The sequence below is a fragment of the Phyllobates terribilis genome, unplaced genomic scaffold (genome assembly GCF_046119375.1).
Source record: "Phyllobates terribilis strain yellow unplaced genomic scaffold, ASM4611937v1 Scaffold_1__5_contigs__length_1240528914, whole genome shotgun sequence".
NCBI lineage: Eukaryota > Metazoa > Chordata > Amphibia > Anura > Dendrobatidae > Phyllobates > Phyllobates terribilis.
Genome location: NW_027362761.1, coordinates 99,291,388 through 99,315,792, shown reverse-complemented (window position 1 = coordinate 99,315,792; position 24,405 = coordinate 99,291,388). Strand labels below are relative to the sequence as shown.

At 41.3% G+C, this 24,405-nt stretch overlaps 1 protein-coding gene across 3 annotated transcripts in view; it reads left to right on the top strand.

The window, feature by feature from the left end:
- ACO1 (aconitase 1) overlaps positions 1 to 24,144 on the top strand; it is a 62,961-nt gene extending 38,817 nt beyond the window's left edge. For 2 of the 3 annotated variants that reach the window (XM_073665152.1, XM_073665159.1), the window contains exons 4-21: positions 290 to 427; positions 942 to 1,011; positions 1,116 to 1,299; positions 2,615 to 2,754; positions 2,853 to 3,024; positions 3,871 to 3,971; positions 4,096 to 4,212; positions 4,618 to 4,777; positions 4,989 to 5,124; positions 5,951 to 6,035; positions 7,678 to 7,834; positions 8,106 to 8,230; positions 9,741 to 9,845; positions 11,744 to 11,886; positions 12,681 to 12,828; positions 12,934 to 13,056; positions 13,240 to 13,431; positions 23,286 to 24,144. In XM_073665152.1, coding sequence (XP_073521253.1) covers positions 290 to 427; positions 942 to 1,011; positions 1,116 to 1,299; positions 2,615 to 2,754; positions 2,853 to 3,024; positions 3,871 to 3,971; positions 4,096 to 4,212; positions 4,618 to 4,777; positions 4,989 to 5,124; positions 5,951 to 6,035; positions 7,678 to 7,834; positions 8,106 to 8,230; positions 9,741 to 9,845; positions 11,744 to 11,886; positions 12,681 to 12,828; positions 12,934 to 13,056; positions 13,240 to 13,431; positions 23,286 to 23,402 — 2,413 coding nt within the window. In that variant the 3' untranslated portion in view covers positions 23,403 to 24,144. The remainder of the gene's footprint in view (positions 1 to 289; positions 428 to 941; positions 1,012 to 1,115; positions 1,300 to 2,614; positions 2,755 to 2,852; positions 3,025 to 3,870; positions 3,972 to 4,095; positions 4,213 to 4,617; positions 4,778 to 4,988; positions 5,125 to 5,950; positions 6,036 to 7,677; positions 7,835 to 8,105; positions 8,231 to 9,740; positions 9,846 to 11,743; positions 11,887 to 12,680; positions 12,829 to 12,933; positions 13,057 to 13,239; positions 13,432 to 23,285) is intronic. The other variant, XM_073665175.1, reaches the window with a different exon arrangement.
- Positions 24,145 to 24,405: the final 261 nt, after the last annotated feature.

Here is a 24,405-nt window from a genome sequence, read left to right as displayed (position 1 = left end):
TACATATATCGCATCGCTGTACAAACATAAACCTTAATGTGGATGATCTGTAAGGTGAAAGTAGTGCCGAATGGTTCTGGCATGTTTTTATTGGAGAATGTGGGCACAAATGAAGGTGCTGTCATTATGGACAGCGAATCAGTAATTTGGTTAAAGTAAGGATTTTGCTGTCCCCGAAAACTGCACTCCCTTTCAGTATCCAACCACTCAATGACATTTACCATTTTATCTCTGAATTAGAGACCTAATTATTCTTCCTCAGTGTCTTATACGTCCATTTTGTTTTCAGAGGTGTCCCTGCAGTGGTGGATTTTGCAGCAATGCGAGATGCAGTAAAGCGATTGGGTGGAAATCCAGAAAAAATCAACCCTGTGTGCCCAGCAGACTTGGTGATTGACCATTCCATACAAGTTGATTTCAACAGAAGGTGAGACTGTTCCTGTGCAGTCAATCTTATCCATTTTTTTGCATGGCTCATTCTGCGTCTAATTTATTTCCAACCTCAGTTGCTGGTCATGTGTAAAGCTATCTTTATCACTTTGGAAATTCCACGGCATCGCGTTCACAACTTGCATGAAAGTAAAGGCACCAATATCTGAGACTGGTTAAAGGGGCTGTCTAGAACTTTTTAAAAAGCATGTGCTTTTATTTTTCCAGAAACTGCAACCTTGGGCATGGCATTGCAGCTCACCCTCATTGACATGAATGCAATGCATTACAAGACACAGCCCAAGGACAACAGTAGTGCCGTTTTTGGTAAAATAATCCATTTTAGACAACATTTTTAAAATAAATAAATCAAGAGTCCCTTTAAATTGTGCTCGGTAGTCTGCACAGCTTCAGACGTCCGTTTCTGCACGCCTAGCCAAAATGATTAACTTCAGAAGAATAAATGTCGCCTTTATCTGCGCATCTCCTCCTTCTTATGTCGTATATTTTAGGGAAGATAGCTTACAAAAGAATCAGGAATTGGAGTTTGAAAGGAACAGAGAACGTTTTGAGTTTCTAAAAGTGAGTATGTAAGAACGCATTGGAATAGTATTTCTAATGTCATTTGTAAGATGGGATATGCCATACCATTGTTATTGATGTGGGTCTGTTAATTCTACTTCCAGTGGGGCTCTCAGGCCTTTCAGAATATGAGAATCATTCCACCAGGCTCTGGCATCATTCATCAGGTCAACCTGGAATACCTGGCTAGAGTAGTCTTTGACCAAGATGGCCTCTACTATCCTGATAGTCTTGTTGGGACAGACTCGCACACCACAATGATCGATGGTCTTGGTGTTCTAGGTTGGGGTAAGTTTAACATCTTGATTATAGAAACATTGCTTTAAGTTAACTGTAAGAAAGAGGGTTCATAGACTTGACTTCCTTGATACTGGACTCATTATGTATAAGATACAGTAAGAACTGAAGTAATCTTCTAAAGAGGGTCTCCTACTACATGCTAGGATATACCATAAATATATGACCAGTGATGAGCAGAGCCTGATCATTTAGAGAGCATCTGTCACCATGTTTAAGCTGCCTCAACGGTGAGAGCAGCTTAAGACTCTGATTCTAATTCCGAGTTACTTACTGGACTTCTTGCAGTAGTATTGATCACTATTTATCTGCCTCTTGAGAAAGCCAGACATCCTCAGGCGAAAAGCACGTTGAGGCATAGATTCCCACGGATCCTTTTACTCACACAGCACCCTACAGCTCTTCTGTTCCAACCTTGGTAAGGCTAATGGTGTTTGACTGCGGGCTCATGATTTTGTTGTGCCGCACTGATGCCTATAGATGTATATGGATATAGCCCACAGTCCATTTCCTATTCGCTCAAGCTTGTCCTGCCTTTTCCCTTACTCACTGTTCTTTTAATAATTCAGCAGTGGGTACGGGTTTGTGGGTTGTAGGGTGCTGTGCCTCCTGGCACTAAGCACCTCAGTTGTCCATGTAAAGATTATACTATTTATTATGTTATATTATCTGATGTAATAAAATAGCTTTTTTCTATCATTTAAGCTCCCTTTGTTCTCCTTTTTTGATCATGTCTTTGGAGTGGGTATGTTCATGCTGATTCTGGCACTGTCCAGATTGTCAGCAACGTTCTCTTTTGAGTATGTAGAAGGCCAGTTTGTGTATACTATTTTATCTGCTGCAGGTCTGCTAGTCCTTTAACTGAGCACTCCTGCTATGTAGCCTTTGATATTCATGATCTCTGGTTATTCCTGCCACCACCATTGGTGTGAGCACTCTTTTTAGGGTGAAATCTGAGCTGTCAATTATTGGCACAGATGTGGTTATACACAGCTTATCATTGAGAATACTAGCAGAGCTGCAGCAGCTAATAGCTGAAATTTTAATTAAATCACTAGGAGCCCAGTAAATATATCACTGGAATCTGTTCTAACCCTATGTTATACAATCCTCAAATTGGGAAGCATTGCCCTGGTGATGGATTCATTTTAACTACTGGTATCCTATTGATATTTTATAATGTCAATGACTGAAGGAGTGGGCGTCTTAGAAACACACACTTTTACGTTTTACTTTTTGCGTGTGAGATAATCCTTTCTGGTTGCCAGTTCTTGCCATTTATCCCCTGTTATGTTTGCTTGATCAGGTGTTGGAGGAATTGAAGCTGAGGCTGTCATGCTTGGCCAACCGATCAGTATGGTGCTACCGGAAGTAATTGGATATAAATTGATTGGGAACCCTCACCATTTAGTGACCTCTACTGATATTGTACTAACAGTGACTAAGGTATCGCTTTTGTTCTTTTATTTAAAAAAATAAAGAGGATTTTCCATTACCAATATGGAACACAAGCCTGTGTCTATAATGTTGTGTCTTTATTGCAGCACCTCCGTCAAGTTGGAGTTGTGGGGAAATTTGTAGAGTTCTTTGGCCCTGGTGTGGCACAACTTTCCATCGCTGACCGTGCCACTATTGCCAACATGTGTCCGGAGTATGGCGCCACTGCAGCGTTTTTCCCTGTCGATTTGGTCAGCGTTCAGTATTTACAGCAAACCGGTAAGAGCAACCCTTTTATTATACATATATAATGCTTATGTAGTTTAGCAACAGAGAAGCCATATAGTTTTCAATCCTATCTTCTGGCAACGTGCCATGGTCTAATGAATGCCACCTTTGATTTCTACTGTGTGAAAAAGCTGTGCATGTACTAAGCCAAAAAATTACATTTTTAACATCATTTACATTCTTCTAATCACACTTTGGTTATTTGTCCCTACTTATCATGTCTGGTATGCCGTGATATGAAGAAATGGCATTCTTTGTGGGGGGTTTTAAGTGGAATAGGGTTTCCTTTTTTTTTTTTATGTAGTTTATTAGTTGGGGATTAAATTTAAGAATCTTAAAAGACGTGGATTAGACTATGCAAACCTTAAATGTAAAATGGAAAGGCAAACCTAGTAATGGCTTTAAGCAGGCCAGAACAAATCTTAGCAAAGTTTAGGAGTCGGCACTTTCAATTGTAAGACCAGACACCAGCTGCTCCAAAAATTAAAAAAAAATAGTCGCCCCACATTAATGATGTTCGGAGCAGTATACCCTTTTTCTCTTTCCTTCCCCAATCAAGACAAGCCTGCAACTTCCTTAGTAGGAAAAGTCCCCCTTGATATTCCTAGTGGATAAAACACACTCTCCCTCTCAGTTCCTCAAGTTGCAGATAAAAAAATAACTACTTTTAAGCCTTCATTTCTTGAAGCTAAATCATCAAAGTGTTTCCAAAAATAATCACCCTAAAGAGCTGCATGGCTGGAGAACGCAATGATAACCCATGTTGGTCCTTTGTAGCTAAAGTCTTTAAAGTGCAAGTCAAGTCATAGAATAAAACATTCACATTATGTGTCCCAGGTCGTGAAGAAGACAAAGTGAAATACATCCAAACATATTTGGAGGCTGTTGGTCTATTTAGAGACTTCAGTAATACAGACCAGGACCCGGACTTCACCCAGGTAATAATAAAACGATTACCCAAGGACTTGTTACATATTCAGGCTTTATATATAACGCGCCTAGTATGGGTGTCTTATTGTCTGCAGCATATGGTAGGTCACTGGGCATGTATTCTCTCCACAGGTGGTAGAGCTGGATCTGAGCACTGTGGTGCCCTGTTGTAGTGGACCCAAGAGGCCTCAGGATAAAGTGTCCGTGTCTGACATGAAAACGGACTTTGAGAGTTGCCTTGGAGCCAAGGTAAGAAACACCACTTATTTCCCATTCGTACAGAAGATTTTCTATTCTTATGCCTTCAATGCTCTCATTGGTTGATGCAACAGGTCAAAAGCCTAAGGCTGCACTATTGGAAAAATTTCTGTTGGATTAATGGTAACTTTGTGTGATTATAATATTACCAAATGCATAAAGGGTCTCCACATCCAGCCAGTAGGATGTAGACTTTGGATTTGGTGGTTTGTAGCCGCCCAAGATGTCTGGTAACGCACCATGACACAATTGGTACTGGACATATTGCCATTAAATTGCTTCCTGGGGCTTTGGATCTGGAATGTAAAGTGGGTTCCACAGATTTAATGTGCCATAAGATGCCCTTTTAATTTGCTTTGGGTGGCATAATTTTTTATCTTTTTATTTTTGTAACAGCAAGGGTTTAAAGGCTTCCATATACCTCAAGGACACCATAATGACAAAATGAAATTTGCCTATAATGATGCAGACTATGAGTTGATCCATGGCTCTGTGGTCATAGCTGCTATTACCAGCTGTACCAACACTAGTAACCCTTCTGTCATGCTGGGCGCAGGTGAGCACCTCTTATTTTAGTGTTTTTATGTGTCTTTTTCTCCTTTTAATTAGGACCAGTTCGATAGGTGTTCAGTATAGATCATTTATATAATTGGGAAAATAAAAAAAAAAAAAGTTTGAACCACATTTAGATTGGGTGCTTGGTATAGTTGTGGATGCGAATTACACAATATCTGATTTTTGTGATCTATTTTTATTCCTTGTATTAGGATTATTGGCCAAAAATGCAGTTGAAGCTGGACTTACTGTGAAGCCTTACATCAAGACTAGTCTGTCTCCTGGCAGTGGAGTAGTGACTTACTATCTGCGAGACAGTGGAGTCATGCCTTACCTTTCCAAGCTTGGGTAGGTTTCCCTGAAAAGAAATGACAGCCACCATACTAGATATAAGAAAAGTTAATATATTTTTCCTTGCACCTCAACACTTGCTGTGTAGCGCCATTATCTTGAGGCGGTTCTCTTATTGGTTTAAAGGGTGAACACATTTCAGAGAATGCTAAATGGGCCACAGCCCCTTCATTCTCATGGTCGTTGGTGGTTCCTCAAATTGGAACACCCACCTAGCGGCATATTCAAGCAGTTGGAGAACTCTATAAAAATTTCAGGTGATGTTTTATCAGCATGGGTATCTGGTGAGACCTGCAGGGATTTTAGACTTGTATGAACTCCTTTTTGTGATCAGTCACCCATGCAGATTGCCGTTTCTAAAAATGTACCTATTTATCACTAAGGTGATGCACATATTGATTTAGCAAGTGAAATGAGTTTTGATTACCCTGCAGCTCGGATCTTGGGGCAGAGGTGGTTTGATAATTCAAATTGAGTTGGCATAAAATTCTGCTATTCAAGAGAATAGGAACTGATCTTTGTATCCCCTGCAGTGGCCGGATGTAAGTCTTGAATGGCGCTCTACAGCAGAGCTCCATTTAGTGTTCGCATCCAGCCACCACCTTCACTAATAGCAGCTGATCAGCGGGGTGCTGGGAGTCAAGACCCACACTTTTTTTTTTTTTTTTTTTTTTTTTTTTTTTTTTTTTTTTTTTAAATATTCTTTTCTGTGGATACTTCATCAATATGGGATCCCTTCAAAAGTCCTTTAATTTACCCATTGTATCAGTGCCGTGCTGCGACCTTGGGGTCCTGTGTTAATTTCATATATTACTTTTCTCAGCTTCGATGTTGTAGGCTATGGTTGCATGACTTGCATTGGAAACAGTGGACCTTTGCCTGAATCGGTCGTGGAAGCCATTACTCAGGTACAGTATGGTATTTATTGAAACCCTAAATGAGGCTAAGCTTAAAGGGGTTATTTGAGACTATATTTTTTTTCTATGGGCATAAGTACTCACATGCGGGTAGATTCTACCTACTGCCTGTTGTGCCCGGTGCTGACGTCCGTCGGCACGGAGCGATCACTGACCACTCCTGCCCGGTAATTCAGTGGCTTCCCCTGACATCACATCAACAGAGCAGCAGCTTGTCTTCCATCCACTCCACTCTGACTGGGCATGACTTCAGCAGTCAAGCCTGTCAACAGAGCTACCTGTCAGAGGAAGAGCTGGTCTATTGACGCGGAGCAGCTGTATCGCCAGCAGGAGCGGACAATGACCACTCGGCACAGGGTAGAACAATATTTTAAGTACATGGTAAACAAAAAAAAAAAAAAAATTGTCCTGGATAAATCCTTTAGTTGTGGGGTCAGATGGTGAGCACAAAAATGGTTTGAACTTTTAGACAGTTATTCATTAAGAGTTCAAAATCAGCTTTTGTGAACTGTCCATATACAGTAACTCTCTTCCTTTCTTAATGCATTGTCCAGTAGTTGCATGTCCTTGTGGGGTGCACATATATAGTCCTGGGATACAATAGTATGGGCATCATCAATAGGCTGTATGCCAGACACTACATCACACACATCTGTGTGACTGGCGTCTTATCTGTGTGCATTTATAATACTAGGCAACCACCCCCTCCATGAATTGGTAGGTTGTGAATGGTTGTTTCACCAGTATTTTGCACCGCTGCTGTCCCGCCTTCATCATGGCGGTCTGCTGCATCTTGTAGATCTTTGATATTGTGACCCAGTGTTGGTAAGTATGGCTGCCCTTCTTTTGTGATTCACTTTTTTTTTTTTATGTCCTTTTTGTTGAGTGTTCAGTAGGTAGCCAGTGTTTTAGTCAGATTGTAAACTATTGTCCAGTTTCCTCCTCACTTGTGGAATCCATGTTGTTTGCCTTAAATGGGCACTGTGCTTTCAACAAACTTTGCATGAACCAATTGTACAAGGAGATATAAAAAAAAACTATGGAATATATCCAAATTTCTTTTTTCACCTCTTATGAGTCACTTCTTCCCCAGCCTCCTGAACTCCTTATCTGCTTCTTTAAAATAAATAAAAGCCAGTTGAGGTGTCTGCTAACACCACCTATTCTACTCAAAGAAGGGAGAGGAGCAGGGTGAAAAAGCAGACAATGACTGTTTTCTCCCTCACCCCAGATCTATTTCACATCCTGTTAGCTCAGTACTGCTGAACATAATCTGTGCTAAAGATGAATGAAGAGCAGGAACTCCTCTGTGTGCTGTGTATGAGAGAGATTGCAGCTAGTCTCCTCCCACTAGCTCAGAGTGGATTGCAAATTAGAGAGGAAAACTGGTGAAAATGTAAGAATACGAGTCATATAATGGTCAAGTATAACTTTATTCCTCATGTGATATGATGGCTTATTCTGAAGGTACAGTTACCCTTTAATTAAAAGCTAGTCCATGTTATCATCCATGTTACTTAATTGACAAGGTATTGTAAAATTAGATATAGGACCATTGCTTTAATGAGAAGGATAAATATCATCACCTATATAGACTTAGAGCTGACCTTGCTCGTTTACTATATATCTATAGGGAGACCTGGTTGCTGTTGGTGTCTTGTCTGGTAATCGAAATTTTGAAGGTCGTGTTCACCCAAATACTCGGGCAAACTACTTGGCCTCTCCACCTCTTGTCATTGCCTATGCCATAGCTGGAACCATCAGGATTGACTTTGAGACAGAATCCCTGGGTAAGCCCTGCCAATCTGACTTGTCGTGTCTGATTGATATTGTTTAGTGTTCATAGTTATCTTTTTGGCAAAGCATTTCTTGTGAAGGTTTTGAAGGAGATAAAAGAAAAAAAAATGCAATAGAAATTGTGTGAAATTGGAAAAATCGCTCCATAATGGTCTTTAAGAACATGATACTAAGATCTTTGCACCATTTTATTGCATTTTTTCCCCAGATGAAAGATGCTTTGTCGTCCTCCTTGTGTGATCTTTTTTACTACTAATGTCACAGGTGTGAATGCTGATGGCAAGCCGGTGTTCTTAAGGGATATCTGGCCCACAAGGGATGAAATCCAGGCTGTGGAGCGCAAATGTGTGATCCCTGGAATGTTCAAAGAGGTCTATGAAAAGGTTGAGGTATGAATCCATCTTTATTGTGTGGTATTCGATTATTAGAGCGGCAGAGCTGTAATAAAGTGTCTGCAGTGCTTCTAATTGTGAGACTTAAAGGAACTGTAGTTCTTTAACTTTTATTTCACGTATCAATGCTAAACGGGAAAATACAAAGAACTGCTGCAGAAATTGTACTTTGAACTAATAGGGGTCACAGTATCAAAACAAAAAACCCACTAAAATTGTTATTCTTTATTAAATAATATTATTAAAACCACATATTAAAACCTTTATATAGTAAGAATTACTGTAGTTGCTCAGGACTCTATAATAGAACTCTCTAGTAGTAGTGGGGTACCAACATATAGATGGGTTGGTACAATCACCCTAATATTTATCCCTACCTTATTGTGGAGGTTGGTCAGATAGTGATAAATATTAGGGTGATTGTAGACACCAGTCTATATGTTGGTACCCACTACCACAAGATAGTTCAATTATAGTGTCCTGAGCAACTGCGGTAATTCTCATTATATAAAGGCATGATTTATTTATGGAATTGCTATTTAGGCTGCACATGGACTGGAAGACTATCTTAAAAGAGTGGTGTTGATGCTTGTTTCATGATTATCTTGCTGTGTTAACAGGCTGCCGATCTCCCGATGAACGAGCCAAACACTTGTTCATCAGGTGAAATGGTGTTTTGCAGAGCGCAAAAGATTATCGTTCTCGGCAGTGCATAATTTGTAGTAATAGGCTTCACCCTGCCAAGAACTATGGCAGTCTATGCACACTGAGCGAGCTAGAATAGATCAGGTTGGTCCATATAAATGGATTCTAAGATGGCACCACCTTTTATTTATAGGTTGTATTAGATAATGCAAATCGGCCCACTCACTTGAAAACACAACTAAGAAATGGAATTGTATGAGCGTATAGGAGAAAAGGAAGCTGGCAATTGCAGTATTCAGAGAGACAGTGCAGCGTGTTATTCCTGTAAAAGCACCTTTTCCTCAAAAATAGGGACCTGGCTCTTCCATTCTTGAGATTGATGTCCCATAACCTTTTTACGGTGTTATAAACCCCTTTAAGACATTTGAATATTTTTTGTTTCCCCCAAGAGGACACAATGTAGGGTCTGCTATCATGATTGCAGTTGTCCGATCTTATCCATATTCCGGTGGTCCACTAAGTCCAGATTCACTGATCCGTGTTTTGAACTGTTATGCTTTGAGCTGCCGCACGCCTCCTAATCCGAACTCATACAGTCTCATAGGCATATGTAGGGCTGTCACATTGTGGTCAGGTCCCTGCTGCTAGTCTGTACTCCGACTGCTAAATACGGTTGTTTGAATCCGACTGAAAGGGAATTAAACTGCAAATCAGTTTTGTTTCACTGACGAGGCTAAAAGTTTTCCAAAGTGTGGGTCACTTTCATATTGGCTCCATTTTGAATGTACCATTATACTGGTATATTGTATGGGGAAGTGTCCCCCTTTTGAGTCATTTGAGCATGTTCTGTTCGGTTTTGCAGAAAGTCAATGAGAACTGGAATAACCTGAAGGCGCTTACTGAAAAGTTATATCCTTGGGATCAAAAATCAACATATATCAAATCTCCACCTTTCTTTGACGAATTGGTATGTATTACTCTTGGTACAAATACAGTTTGTATTACTGATAAAGTTGAATTTGAAATATAAATGATTAGATCTTAAAAAAAATACCCGAAGAGCGAACTGCGTAATTGCACGGATTGGTTTTACCAGTCTTTGTTCCCAATTACAACCTATGTACAATGCTATGGGATATGCATGAAGTAAAAACATGGTAAAGCCCACCAATGCTATAGACTTTATTTGTTGCCTACTACATAACCAAAGGCAGTTTGACCAAGAAGGTTTAAAGGGGATTTCCTATCAAAAAGGTGACACTGTATATGGCATTACCTTGATTGGCATCCGCCTGACTTCTGGGAATCTTACTGATCCAGAGATTAAACATTGTCTGCTGCCGCATACCTTCATTTCTTCCCCCTGGACAGTACACCCATATACCCAGCTTTGCAGAGAACAGCAGTGTAGCCCCTCTTAGGTCCTGGGCCTGGCCGCCGTTTCTGGCACAGCTCAGTGACCGAGTACTACTGTGGAGGAAGATATTAGATGCGGACACAGTGATACATCCATGCCTTGTCTTTTTTCACTCTTTGGAATGAGATGTATTTGGAAGGAATTATTTTGGTTGTTGGAGGTCTGAGCCCTATTTAAAGGGGTTGTCCACTATTCAGACAACCCCCTTCTCAATCACTACATTTCTCCCATGTAAAATAACAGCTATAGTCTCCTCTAGTGCGGCGCTGTTCTTACAGGCTCGCATGACATTGGCTGCTTGTGTGACCTAACAAATCAGCAGCTGCTTCACTCTTTCTTCCTTTGGACTTAAAGGGGTATTCCCATCTTCAAGATCCTATCCCAATATGTAGTAGGTGTAATAGCAAGTACCTCCAATTAGAAACTTGGTGTAGTTCTTCAGATTTGCTATGTCGCTTACCTCATGCAGGACATTGCAGTAGCTTAGGTATCCATGGTTACAACCACTTAGAGCTGTCTAACGAACTGTCACTATGAGTGGACGTAACCATGGATCCTAAGCTACTGCACATGAGGTAAGCAACAAAATCCTATCCTAATATGTAGTAGGAATAATAATAGCAAATACCTCCAACTATAAATTTAGTATAGTTCTACAGATTTGTTAGGTCACTTACCTCATGTGCAGGGCATTGCAGTAGCTTAGGAGCCATGGTTATGTCCACTCATATACTGACAGACAGCTCTAAGTGGTCTTAACCATGGATACCTAAGCTACTGCAATGCCCTGCATGAGGTAAGCAACATGGCGAATCTGAACTATAATGAATTTCTAGTTGCAGGTATTTGCTAATATGATTACTATTATTACACATACTAAATATTGGGATAGGATCTTGGAGATGGGAAGACCCCTTTTAACTGACGTTTGGAGGAAGTTGGAGAACAGCAGCCCTCACTACTTCTGGGTGTCAGTTTCATCCAAAGGAATGGAGTGAAGCAGCTACTGATTGGCTGCAGCGCCATGGGAGACCAATAGCTGACTGCTGAAACCATGTCCACACCGGAGGTGATTGCAGCTGCTATTTTACATGGGAGCATTATAGTGATTAAAGGGGCTGTCTACTCCTCAGACAACCCCATCTCAATCATAAAGTGAGAACATGTTCTAGTGATATGTCATAACTTTGAGATGGAAAACCCCTTTAAGCGTAACTGCAGCAAACTTTAATCCCTAGTGCTGTCCAATGGTGATTAACACTTGGCGCCTGATATATTGGGGGATTGCTTCACCACAAATTGCTTCCTGTACAAATCCCAATATTTTAGTTACATATAGCGAATTGTTTTTGTCAGTTAGAAAGGATATCGTTTATCCAAGATTTGTACAGGTAACAGCGGATATGACGTACAACTACTCAGGTACGCACTATCTGTATTTTCACTAGACCATGGACCTTGTACCTTCAAAACCAATCACTGATGCCTATGTCCTCTTAAACCTGGGCGACTCCGTTACTACCGACCACATTTCCCCTGCTGGAAACATTGCGAGGAACAGCCCTGCAGCCCGATACCTAACTAACAGCGGGTAAGCTGAACAAACTGCAGCTGGCATTGATGGAAATTCTGACAAAGCTGTACATAATGGGACCACCATTTGTGTCTGGTAGCTAGAGAATAGTTTGTCTATTTAATAGATATTTCATGGTGAGGATTGCAAATTATTGACATTACATGCTTAGATGGCTAGCCTAAATAGAGCCTAATTTATTCTCTTGTTAAATAGTTTATTCCTGATTTAAAACGATTCAGTTTTGACAGTCATTCTGTGCTGACAGAGTCCCTTTAAAAGCATATGAGTGCAATGGAGGGGACACCACATTGAAAACCCTAACTATTAACCCTAGTAAAGAGCGTGATTCTCCCTGGTGGTCCAAGCTCATGTGGATTTCACTTGTGCTTCTTGAGGACACCTTGGGTGATTAGCTCTATATCAATCTAATCCCAAATGGATCAGCACCTCAGGAGATCTTTTAGATCTGTAGGATCGCCTTTAAAATCTTGTAATAGTATTCGGTAGACCTTTGTGAGTTAAGGTCATGTTTATTGGCAGCTTGTCCCCAGACCTTGCTGTTTTTTGATAGGATCTAGTGATCTAATATCAGTCTAGGGTAGCAAGGATCAAATTCAATATAATGACTTTGTTCCTTTGGATAAGTAGTAAAGAATGAATCTGATTCTCCATACATTTAGCCTCATGTTAAAAGCATATTGAATGATTGTTTTCAACAAGTGGTTATTAAGCCATCAACTCCCTGGTCTACGGCCCACTTCAGCTGTGGTATAACGTAGTTAATCATCATATCTGTGTCTTTTTCACAGTTTAACACCAAGGGAGTTCAATTCTTATGGCTCTCGGCGGGGTAACGATGCTGTGATGGCAAGAGGAACCTTTGCCAACATTCGCTTGTTCAACAAGTTCATCAACAAACAGGCCCCATTAACCATACACTTTCCATCCAATGAAACAGTAAGTGGATGCCATTCAGACTCTGCATAAAATAACAACATGCACAGAATCGCTAATCTTGGGAGGTGTGAACAATTACATAATAAGGTTTATATTTTTTCCTAGCTTGATATTTTCGATGCTGCTGAAAGATACATGCAGGCTGGACAGAACTTAATCATTCTTACTGGCAAGGAGTATGGATCAGGAAGCTCCAGAGACTGGGCAGCCAAAGGACCTTTCCTCCAGGTATGTCTTATCCAGAAAATACTGGCAGCAGTAGATATTTGGCGTTTTTACACTTTACCGAGCATCATTATAACTTTAGCGTTTTGCCGTCATTTTAATCTTGCCCATTACAATGAACACTTTACCCATAGCCACAGTTTGGGTTATATTAAGTATATCAAACTGTTTCCTTTTCTCCCACAGGGAATCAAGGCTGTCCTCGCTGAAAGCTATGAACGTATCCACCGAAGTAACCTTGTAGGGATGGGAATTATTCCTCTGCAGTATTTACCAGGAGAAAATGCAGAAGCTTTGGGACTTACTGGGCAAGAGCGTTACACCATTCTCATTCCCGGAGAGAAAGACCTCCGGCCAGGCATGACTGTAGAGATCAAGGTAAAAACTTGTAAAGATGTGGACGAAAGTCCTCGCTGCCTTTCACTCAGGAGAAGTGGAGTTGCCATTATGGAAAAATATTTTATTACATGGGTTAAAGTGGTCATCAAATGATGAAGCTCATGAAAAATAACAAAATCAGATAGTACTTGCCCTTCCCGGGCCCAGCACTGACTCTCTGGCGCTGCTCTTCTGTATTGTCCCATTGACATCACTTCAGCCAATCGCGTAGCTCAGTTGCTCGTGCTGTCTACCTCAGCAGGGCCGCTAACCTCAATGATTGGAAGCAACATTGATGTGTTTCATCCATAGGACATCCCCGCTGCAGCATAAATGGACAGTGGCTGTGAGACGTCACTGGACCTGGGGAGGGCAAGAACTATCTGATTATATTTTACATGAATGCTTGAGAACCACTTTTTTTTTTTTTTTTTTTTTTAATGTGGGGAAAACCATTTTTCTAGAATAGAGTAACAATGTGATGCCAGTAAACAAAATTACGGTGCTGTCAAAGTATTTTCTTAACTTCCAAGTCTTTTATATTGTCTCCATCCTGCTTCTTATTGACAATGACTATCATGAGATCTTTTGTTAAAGGGTTATTTCAACTCTTGAAGTTCCCCATCAGTCAGTAAGTGTTCTCCTATTCAATAGATGGAGAATCACTTTCATTGTTGGGAATAATCCTTTAACCCATTAACATGACTTGACATCTATATCTGCAGTGCTGGAAAATTACTGCTCAATCGTGATCCGATTCAGGGGCCTGGGTGATAAACATGGCCAGGCTTTTGCTGAAATTGTCAGTATTTGTGTTCCTATATGCTGTGGTTTAAATCCCTATATGCCCTTGTCTATAGCATGCCATTTAGGTGTTTAGACAGAGGGAGCACCTGTCAGCCAATCGTCCGCACCCTGGTGTCACATTATCGCAGGGAAGCTGAGTTGATAAGCTTCTATGTACAGTCCTGCTCATCGTTATTGGCACCCATGAAGTTTAAGTACATAATGTGGAATATCACCTGAAACAGTTTTTTTGTACAGAGCACTCGTTAAATACAAAAGAGCAAATGGTAAACAATAATTTTAAAACTAAAAACAATGGGAGGGATAAATAGCAAACTTTAGGTTTTTCTGTGTCACTGGTATTACATTTAATTTAGTATGGAAACACATTTTTGACTCTCCTGTGGTAAATCAAAAAAGAAATTCACCTGTGATTGTCGGTGCCCATGTGACATGAATTAGCCAATGAATGATGACTTCAGTGTGTTAAAAAGCCATATGGTAGGCAGGGCTGTGGAGTTGGTATAAAATGGACCAATTCCTAAAATATATAATAAATTGGTTACAGTAGTTCAATGCAGTTTTTGGGAAAGTTATGAAATGTCCTATAAATATCTGTCCTATTCCTGATCTCAGGGTCCAGACTTTTAGCTGAGATGAATCTGTGCTACAGTAAATTTATCACTTGAACATGAGCCATGTATGAGGGAGTCGGAGTCGATGTAATGGAAATTGAGGAGTCTGAGTCGGAGGTTTGGCTTACTGGCTCCACAGCCCTGATGGTAGGCCCTGCTCCTTTGTCACAATGGTGAAGACAAAAGAGCTGTCTGAGGACATCAGAACTGCTATTAGCAAACAAGACTTCCAAATGGTATTAAGCCATCTCCAAAGACCTTGGTATCCCAGTTTCAACACTGCGCAATTTTGTTGATGGTGACATGCTTGGCAAACTTAAGAACCTCCCTGGACGTGGGGGAAAGAGAAAAATTGACAAGAAAGGTCTTTGAAGGTTGGTGCGAATGGTGGAAAAAAAACACACGTCAAACATCCAAAGACCTGAAGGCCAACCTGGAACAGTCTGGGGTCATGATTTCAAACAAGTACCAGAACGCCACACACTAAACCAAGCAGAGCTTTATGGGCCAAAGGCCAAGGAAGAAACCATTGCTGAAGAAAAGACTGGCAAAGATCAGTAGTTCCTTTTTAAGAGTACCTTGACAAACCACAATCCTTCTGGGAAAATATTCTGTGGACAGATGAAACAAAAATAGAGCTTTTTGGCAATGCAAAGTAACAGTTTGTTTACAGACGGCGCAATGAAGCTTATAGGGAAAAGAACACCTTACCAACAGTTAAGCATGGTGGAGGATCCATAGTGCTGTGGGGTTGCTTTGTTGCATCTGGTACTGGAGGCCTTGACCATATCAAAGGAATCATGAAATCAGAGAATTATCAAGAGATTTTAGAGCAAAATGTCCGACCCAGTGTAAGAAAACTTGGTTTGAGCCGAAGATCATGGGTCCTCCAGCAAGATAATGACCCAAAGTACACAGAAATGATTGAAAACTAAAAAACGGACTTTTTTTTTTTTTTTTTTTTTTTTTTATAAAAATGGCCAGCAATGAGTCCTGAACTCAATCCCATTGAAAATCTTTGTGGTGAGCGGAAGTCTGCAATTGGGGAAAAAGAACCCTGCATTCAAGAGCTTGAATAAACTGCAAAGGAAGAGTGGGAGAAAATTCCAGCTGAGAAGTGCAATAAGCTTATAGATGGCTACAAGAACTGGTTTTATAAGACCCCATGTAAAATTGAGGAAGGAGGAGCTCTGCCTACAGCTCCTCCCTTCTCTATATGCAGTGCTGCTCACCATTATTGGCACCCCTTCATTTTTTTCAGAGACTGTACATTATCTTCAGAAATAAATGGAAATGTACCAAAGTTATATCCTGAGGATTTTTTAATTAGTGGTCCAAAGTAATACAACAATAAAACATTGTTTTTCAACTTCTATGTTGCAATTTCAAATAAAAAACAGAATAAACAGCATGTGCAGCAATAAAGGCACCCCTAATTAATACTTGGTTGCACACCCTTTGGCATTGATGACAGCCTCCAAACAACTATAATCTCCTACAGTGGGGGAAATAAGTATTTGATCCCTTGCTGTTTTTGTAAGATTGCCCACTGACCAAGACATGAACAGTCTGTAATTTTAAGGGTAGGTTAATTTTTAACATTGAGAGATAGAATATCCAAAAAAAAAAAAAAAAAAAAATCAAGAAAATCATTGTATAAATTAGATAAATAAATTTGTTTGCCTTTTGCAGTGAGAAAGCAGGCATTAGACCCTACCGGTAATAGGGTTTCCAGGAGTCCCTCATGACAGCACCATCAGGAGGTCGTCCTTCATAGGGACAGGAAACACACAAGAGGTTAAAAGGCCCCTCCCTCCACCCTCACTCCAGTGATTTTCCAAGTACCACACCAGGATGGATGCAACTCTATTTTATTTGCCTTTCAACAATCTATGTTAATTTCACATGGCAGTTTCAGGAATATTTAGGGAGGGAATATAATGGGTTCTGTCATGAGGGACTCCTGGAAACCCTATTACCGGTAGGTCTAATACCTACTTTCCAGGATGTCCCTCCTGACAGCACCATCAGGAGAATACCAGAGTATACATTTAGGGGGAGGACCACTGCCTGGAGGACCTTCCTTCCGAAGGCCATCTTTTGGCCTGATAGAATGTCCAATTTATAATGTTTACAGAAGGTGTTCAGATTTGTCCAAGTTGCCGCTCTGCAGATCTGGTCCACAGATGCCCCTGCTCTTTCTGCCCATGATGCGGACATAGCTCTGGTAGAATGGGCTCTAATATTTTCTGGAGAGGACTTCCCCCTCGGCTAAATAGGCTAGACTAATTACTGATCTGACCCATCTCGCTAATGTAGATTTTGTTGCTATTTTCCCCCAAACTGTATAAATAGGTTGGAATCTATACACCAGTCCTTCGTGACATCTAGGTATTGTAGAACTACTCTTCTGACATCAAGTGAGTGGAAAGTTCGTTCCTGATCATTCTTATAGTCCTGACAAAAAGAGGGTAGAACTACCTCCTGATTCATATGGAAAGGGGTAACTACTTTTGGCAAAAAAGCTGGGTCTAACCTGAGGATAATACAATCGTCTAGGCATTTCAAGTATGGGTCTCTGAGAATGCTTGAATTTCCCATATCCTCCTCACTGTGGTTATTGCGACACTATCTTAAGTGAGAGGAATTTTATGTTTGATTCTATGAGCGGCTCGAAGGGTTTGTTGCATAGGCTCTTAGGACCATATTCAAGTCCCATGGTGGGATATGGGTTTTAAGTGTTTGTCTTAACCTTGTTGTAGCCTTAACAAATCTTTCTACCCATGGATGGTGAGCTAGTGGGTAATCCATGAAAGCACTCAATGCAGCGATTTGTGCTTTTAATGTGCTGGGCCTTGGACCTTTTTCAAACCCTGTCTGCAAGAATTCTAGTATTTTGGGGAAGTCTGGAACGGAACTCTCAGATGCTGTTTGGTACTGTAAACAGAATCTCTTCCAGATTTTTGTATAGATGGCCGATGTTACCGGTTTCCTACTATTTTTGCATGGTTGAGATTACTGCATCTGATAGGCCTCTAGATCTCAGGATCTACCTTTCAGGGTCCATGCCGAAAGCTGGAGAAATTTCACATCGGGATGAAATATCAGGCCCTGAAACAGCAAGTCCTGCCTCTCCGGAAGGATTATTGGATCCTCCAGGGACATTTTCTTCAGTAAGGGGAACCAACTTCTCTTGGGCCAGAAAGGTAGGATTATTATCGCCCTGGCTCGGTCTTCCTGAATCTTCTTTAGCACCCACGGTATCAAGGGTATAGGAGGGATTGCATATGCTAGATTCATGTTCATTCCTGAGAACGCATCTATCCCTTCTGGTCTGTCTTCTGGATTGAGGGAGAAGAATTTTCCTGCCTCTGCGTTTTCCCGAGTAGTGAAAAGATCCCAATGGGAGATTGTCCTTCGATGTGTTACCTGATGAAACTCCTCCCAGTTCAATTCTCATTGTGACTGTAGAACAGTTTCTCGACTGAGGAAGTCTGCTACTGTATTTTGAGAGCCTTTTAGATGTAGTGCAGATATTGAAAGGACCGAACTTTCTGCCCACTGGAAGATTTTGCCCTCCAAGGATTGTAGAAGGTGGTGACTAGGACCTCCCTGATGATTGAGGAAGGCTACTGATGTCATGTTGTCTAATACTCTGACATGTTGACCTTTTATATGTTTTTACCCTTTTTCAACGCCTTCCAGATGGACTGAAGCTCTCTTGGATTTGATGATCTGGGACGATCCTGCGTTCGCCAGATACCTTGTAGATATTGACCGTTTACATGAGTCCCCCAGCCTCTGCGGCTCGCATCGGTAGTGAGAGTCACGAATGGGGTCAACCTCCACATGACTCCTTTCTGTAGGTTTGCTTTGGAGGTCCACCAAGTCAATGATCTTTTGGTTGCCTTTGATAAGGAAACCTTTTTGTCCAGATCGACCATTTTCCGATTCCAGGTTGATAGAATTTGTTGTTGCAACTTTCTTGAATGGAATTGGCTCCACCTGACTCCCGGTATGGAAGCTGTCATGAGACCCAGGATTTTCATACATTCCCGAATGGTAACTTTCGTGTTCCTCATGAATTTCTTGATCCTGGCTCTGAGCTCTGTCTGTTTCTTTTCCGACAGAAAAGACATTTGTTCTGAGTCTAAAAGGATTCCCCAAAAAAATAAATCTTTCTGGTACAAGATGTGATTTTTCCAAGTTTATAATCCATCCTAAATTTTTCAGGGTCAGGATGGTTGATGTTAGGTTGGTCTTTAGCTGCTGTGGAGAGTCTGCCAATACCAGGAAGTTGTCTAGATACTGAATAATTAATATTCCTTGTTCCCTGAGGAACGCCATAACTTCGGCCATTAGTTTGGTAAAGATACGTGGAGCTGAATATAGGCCAAACGGAAGACAAGTAAACTGGTAATGTAGAATGGTGTCTCCTTCTTTTAGAGCAAACCATAGGAATTTTTCACTGTGACGGTGAATTGGGACATGATAATAGGCCTCTTTGAAATCTATTGTACACATCACCATGTTGTGTCCGATTTAAGGGAATTGTCGACCTGATTGATTCCATTTTGAATTTTTTGTAAACGACTGATTTGTTTAGAGATTTCAGATTTATTATGGTGCGATAATCGCCCCTGGGTTTCTTTATTGAAAAAAGACCCAAGTAAAAGCCCAGGAACTGCTCTGCTTTTGGTACTGGTATTACTGCTCCCGATTTTATTAGCTTCCTCACGTCTGTTAGCAACCTTTTGGAGACCTGGGCGGAATGGGTTGTCAGGTGAAAACCTTCCCTGCGGAATCTGTCCGAATTCTATCTTATAGCCCTCTGCGATAGACTGGAGAATCCATGGGCTGTTGGTAATCTTCATCCAAGCTCCGTGGAAAAGTTGGAGTCTTCCTCCCACTTTCCTGGCGTCATCTTCTACGTGTGTTAGCACTTGTAGAGGGAAGGGGATTCCCCGAGATACCTCCCTTCTGGTAGCTCCATCTACCTGACTTCCCTTTCCCAGAATATTCTGGCTTTTGCTGGTAACGAGGTTTCTGAAAGGAGGACACCGTCTTAGGTTTCTCCTCCGGAAAACCCTTTTTTTCATCTGAGGCCTTCTCCAGTATTTCATCCAATACTGGACCAAACACCCGGAGGCCTGAAAAGGGAATGGCACATAATTTACTTTTAGAATGACTGTCACCTGACCCAGGTTTTTAGCCATATTGCTCTTCTAGATGCAGTAGAAAGGGCCCCATTCCGAGCAGCAAATCTTATTGATTCTGCCGAGGCATCGGCGATGAACCCTATTGCCATCTTAAGTAGTGGAATAGAGTCGAGGATCTCCTCTCTGGATGTCTTCCTCCTCAGGTGGTCTTCCAGTTGTTACAGCCATATACTCATGGATCTTGCAACTGAAGTGGATGCGATATTGGCTTTTATTATTGCTGCAGATGTTTCCCAGGTCTTTTAAGGAGACTGTCTGCTTTCCTGTCCATTGCATCCTTTAGAGATGATGAATCCTCAAACGGGATGGATGTTTTTTTTGCTACCCTGGCAATCGAGATAAATTTTTGGGGTTTCCTTCCATAATTTTCTATCTTCTGATTCCAATGGTAGGCGAGTTCTGAAGCTTCTGGGAATTATTAGCTTCTTCTGTGTCCTCCCACTCTTCCAGGGTCATTGCCTTAATGTGATTATTCACGGGAAAAACCTTATTCCTGTGGGTTCACAAACCCCCCCCCCCCCGAACATCTCATCCTGCACTGATGATGGTTGGTAAGTGTCTTCTATCTGCATAGTGTTTCTTACTGCAGTTAACAGTGTATCGGTATCTTCCCAGGAGATGAGATTTTTTTCTTCTCTTCTGGAGGGTTAATGATAGTCTTCCCTGTCCTGATCGGGGGCAGAAGAAAACCGACAACTCTTCTTCCCCAGAACTGGACTCCAGCTCCTGACGTGGCCTCTTGAGACGGGTCGCACCCTGAGGAGCTTGTGGAACAACTAAGTCTCTGACAGTACTCTGCACTTCCTCTCTTACTATGGCTCTTAAGTCTGACATGAAGGAGGAATGTTCTTCTTTGACAATTTTTGCAATACAGGTAGAGCATAACTGTTTTCCGTATGTGTCCGGTAGTTCCTTGTTACAGATGGCGCATCTCCTTTTCTTAGGAGCTGATGTCATCGAGTCTTTTTTAGGTGTCTCCTTGTCCTAAAAAGACAAGGAGCACAAGACTTTTACTACCATATACCAATGGGAATGTGGTGAGAAGAGGGGAAGTACCCAGTAAACTTACTTGGGCTGAAGGTTCAGTCAGCGTGTCAGAACGACCAGTGGTTTGATCTGCCATTGCTGGTGTGCTGGTTGACTGATGACCTTAGTCCCATCCCCCCCTTAAATAGATCTCACCTGTCTTCCATCTGAATCGTCAGAAAAAAGGGCGTTTCTCCTTTAATTTTTAGTTTGGCGCCATTATTTTTAAATTTTTCCGGAAGTGCGTTCCACCGTGGAATGCACACTGGTTACTAGAGGTTTGCGTATTGCTCCCTCTGTAACCGGAAGTGCTGTCTCCACCATCTTGCGCACGCTGGAGTATGCAGAGCTGCAGCAGCCGGAACCAAGAGCCCCCTTTGCGGGGAAGATGGTTCCACTCCCACCGGAAAAAAGGCTGAGGGACCCCTGTATTCAGCGGGGTGTCAGCCTCTGGACCCTGACAGGAGGGAGGGGAGGAGTGCGAGGACCTCGGCCCGATCCTTCTGCGCCCGGTACGTAACTTCTTCTGTGTCCGTCCCTGATAGGGACAGGAAAAACACTGGAGTGAGGATGGAGGGAGGGGCCTTTTAACCTCTTGTGTGTTTCCTGTCCCTATCAAGGATATGAAGGACGACCTCCTGATGGTGCTGTCAGGAGGGATGTCCTGGAAATAATAAGTATTTGATCTCCTACAGAGCAGTTAGATGCTTCTAATCCACTCGTTACCTGCAGTAAAGACAGCTGTCTTACATAGTCACCTGTATAAAAGACTCCTGTCCACAGACTCAATTAATCAGTCAGACTCTAACCTCTACAACATGGGCAAGAGCAAAGAGCTTTCTAAGAATGTCAGGCACAAGATCACAGATCTGCACAAAGCTGGAATGGGCTTCAAAACCATAAGTAAGACGCTGGGTGAGGAGGAGACAAGTGTTGGTGCAATAGTAAGAAAATGGAAGAAATACAAAATGACTGTCAATCGACATCAATCTGGGGCACCATGCAAAATCTCACCTCGTGGGGTATCCCTGATCATGAGGAAGGTGAGAGATCAGCCTAAAACTACACGGGAAGGGGGACAAGGTTCCCCTGCTCAAGAAGGCACATGTGCAGGCCCTTCTGAAGTTTGCCAATGAATACCTGGATGATTCTGTGAGTTATTGGGAGAAGGTGCTGTGGTCAGATGAGAAAAAATTTAGCTCTTTGGCATTAACTCAACTCGCCGCGTTTGGAGGAAGAAGAAGGATGGGTACAACCCTTAGAACATCGTCCCAACCGTGAAGCATGGTGGGGGAAGCGTTCTACTTTGGGGGTGCTTTTCTGCAAAGGGGACATGACTACTGCACCGTACTGAAGGGAAGACGGATGGGGTCATGTATCGCGAGATTTTGGCTAACAATCTCCTTCCCTCGGTAAGACCATTGAAGATGGGTCATGGCTGGATCTTTCAGCAAGACAATGACCCCAAACATACAGCCAAGGCAACAAAGGAGTGGCTCAAAAAGAAGCACTGTAAGGTCATGGAGTGGCCTAGCCAGTCTCCAGACCTTAAACCCATAGAAAACTTATGGAGGAAGTTGAAGCTCCGAGTGGCCAAGCGACAGCCTCAAAATCTGAATGATTTAGAGATGATCTGCAAAGAGGAGTGGACCAAAATTCCTCCTGATATGCGCGCATCCCTCATCAACTACAAAACACGTCTGACTGCTGTGCTTGCCAACAAGGGTTTTGCCGCCAAGTATTAAGTTTTGTTTGCCAGAGGAATCAAATACTTATTTCTCACTGCAAAATGCAAATAAATGTATCTAATTTAAACAATGTGTTTTTTTGTTTGTTTGTTTTTTCTTGGATATTCTATCTCTCAATGTTAAAATTAACCTACCCTTAATTATAGACTGTTCATGTCTTTGTCAGCGGGCAAACTTACAAAAACAGCAACGGAGCAAATAATTATTTCCCCCACTTATCAGTAATGTAAAAATCTGTCTTCACTGAATGCAGATTTTATCAGTGAATGGAGAATTATCAGTTCTGGCGATGAAAGAAGCAGATTTCTCTAAGATATATAACGAAGTTTCTTATTTCACGTGCGTTACTGATTTTATAAAATTTAAAATAAAAATTAAAACCGTTACTCTTTAAACTTGGCATGGCAGTTTAGAATAACATTTTCTGTTTCCTTTTACAGTTGAACACAGGAAAGACTTTTGAAGCCATAATGAGATTTGACACAGACGTGGAACTTACCTATTACCGCAATGGAGGCATACTGAACTACATGATCCGCAAAATGGCTCATTCTTAAGTGTGAGATCTGGAATATGTACAGCAACTTAGAAGGGTGGAGATAAAACCTTCTTCTGTGACTAATGCAGAGTCTTTGGTGTAATAAAGCAGAAGGATATCCATATGCTGCAATGTTTCTGCAGGCTAGTGACAATACTCAGGAATATGTTTTTTGACAGTCCAGCCTAAATAGTTAATGTTGGTCTGATGTCCCCATAAGTATTGCTGTAATTCTGGTCTTGAAGCTTCCCGCCCATAATGCCAGAGCAAGTAATACACTGGTCGTGCTAAAGCCACACACCTACTCCCATTTGTCCCGTATTGCAATAGTCATCAGTTGTTTTTCATGTTTTATTCATTGATTTCTTGAGCTTTCACTTGGCTCAGAAGCCAGTCAACACTTGCCCAAAACACACCTTTTTTCTAACATATTACAGCTCATTCATATAAATAGGGCAGAGCTGAATACCAGTGTGGCCATGCTTCTGTGTATGTGAAAAAGATATATAAAAATGTTGTAACTCTGGATGACCCCTTTTAATATTTGCTTCATTAAAGCAGCCAACATTGTAGTTATCCTAAGACTGAAAGCCATTACACAATAGTTAATTGAAAATGTAATTATTTCTAGATTACTTGTTCCCAGGTTTACACACATTACCATTTTTCTTGCATTTCTACTTGTTTTCAGGTCATATTCACAATAAAGGCCTTGTGTACAAAAAAGAATAAATAGAAATAAATCTATTTTCAGATGTAAATGTTGTGTCCTTTTCATAAAGCTCCCCTTCCACCTCAATTATAAAACGCATTTGTTCTCATGAATGTTGGGCTATGTTCAATTTGAAGAGCAGGAAAATAAAATTACTGGGAACATGCATCTGAATATTTTTTTTTTTTTTTCTTAAAGGGTTTCTGTTATCCATTTTTTAATGTTTTCCACACAAAACAAAAGATAGCTAAGAGAACAGACAGACTTCATTTGTTTTGTGTTTTTGGTTTTTGTTTTTTTTTAAACCCTT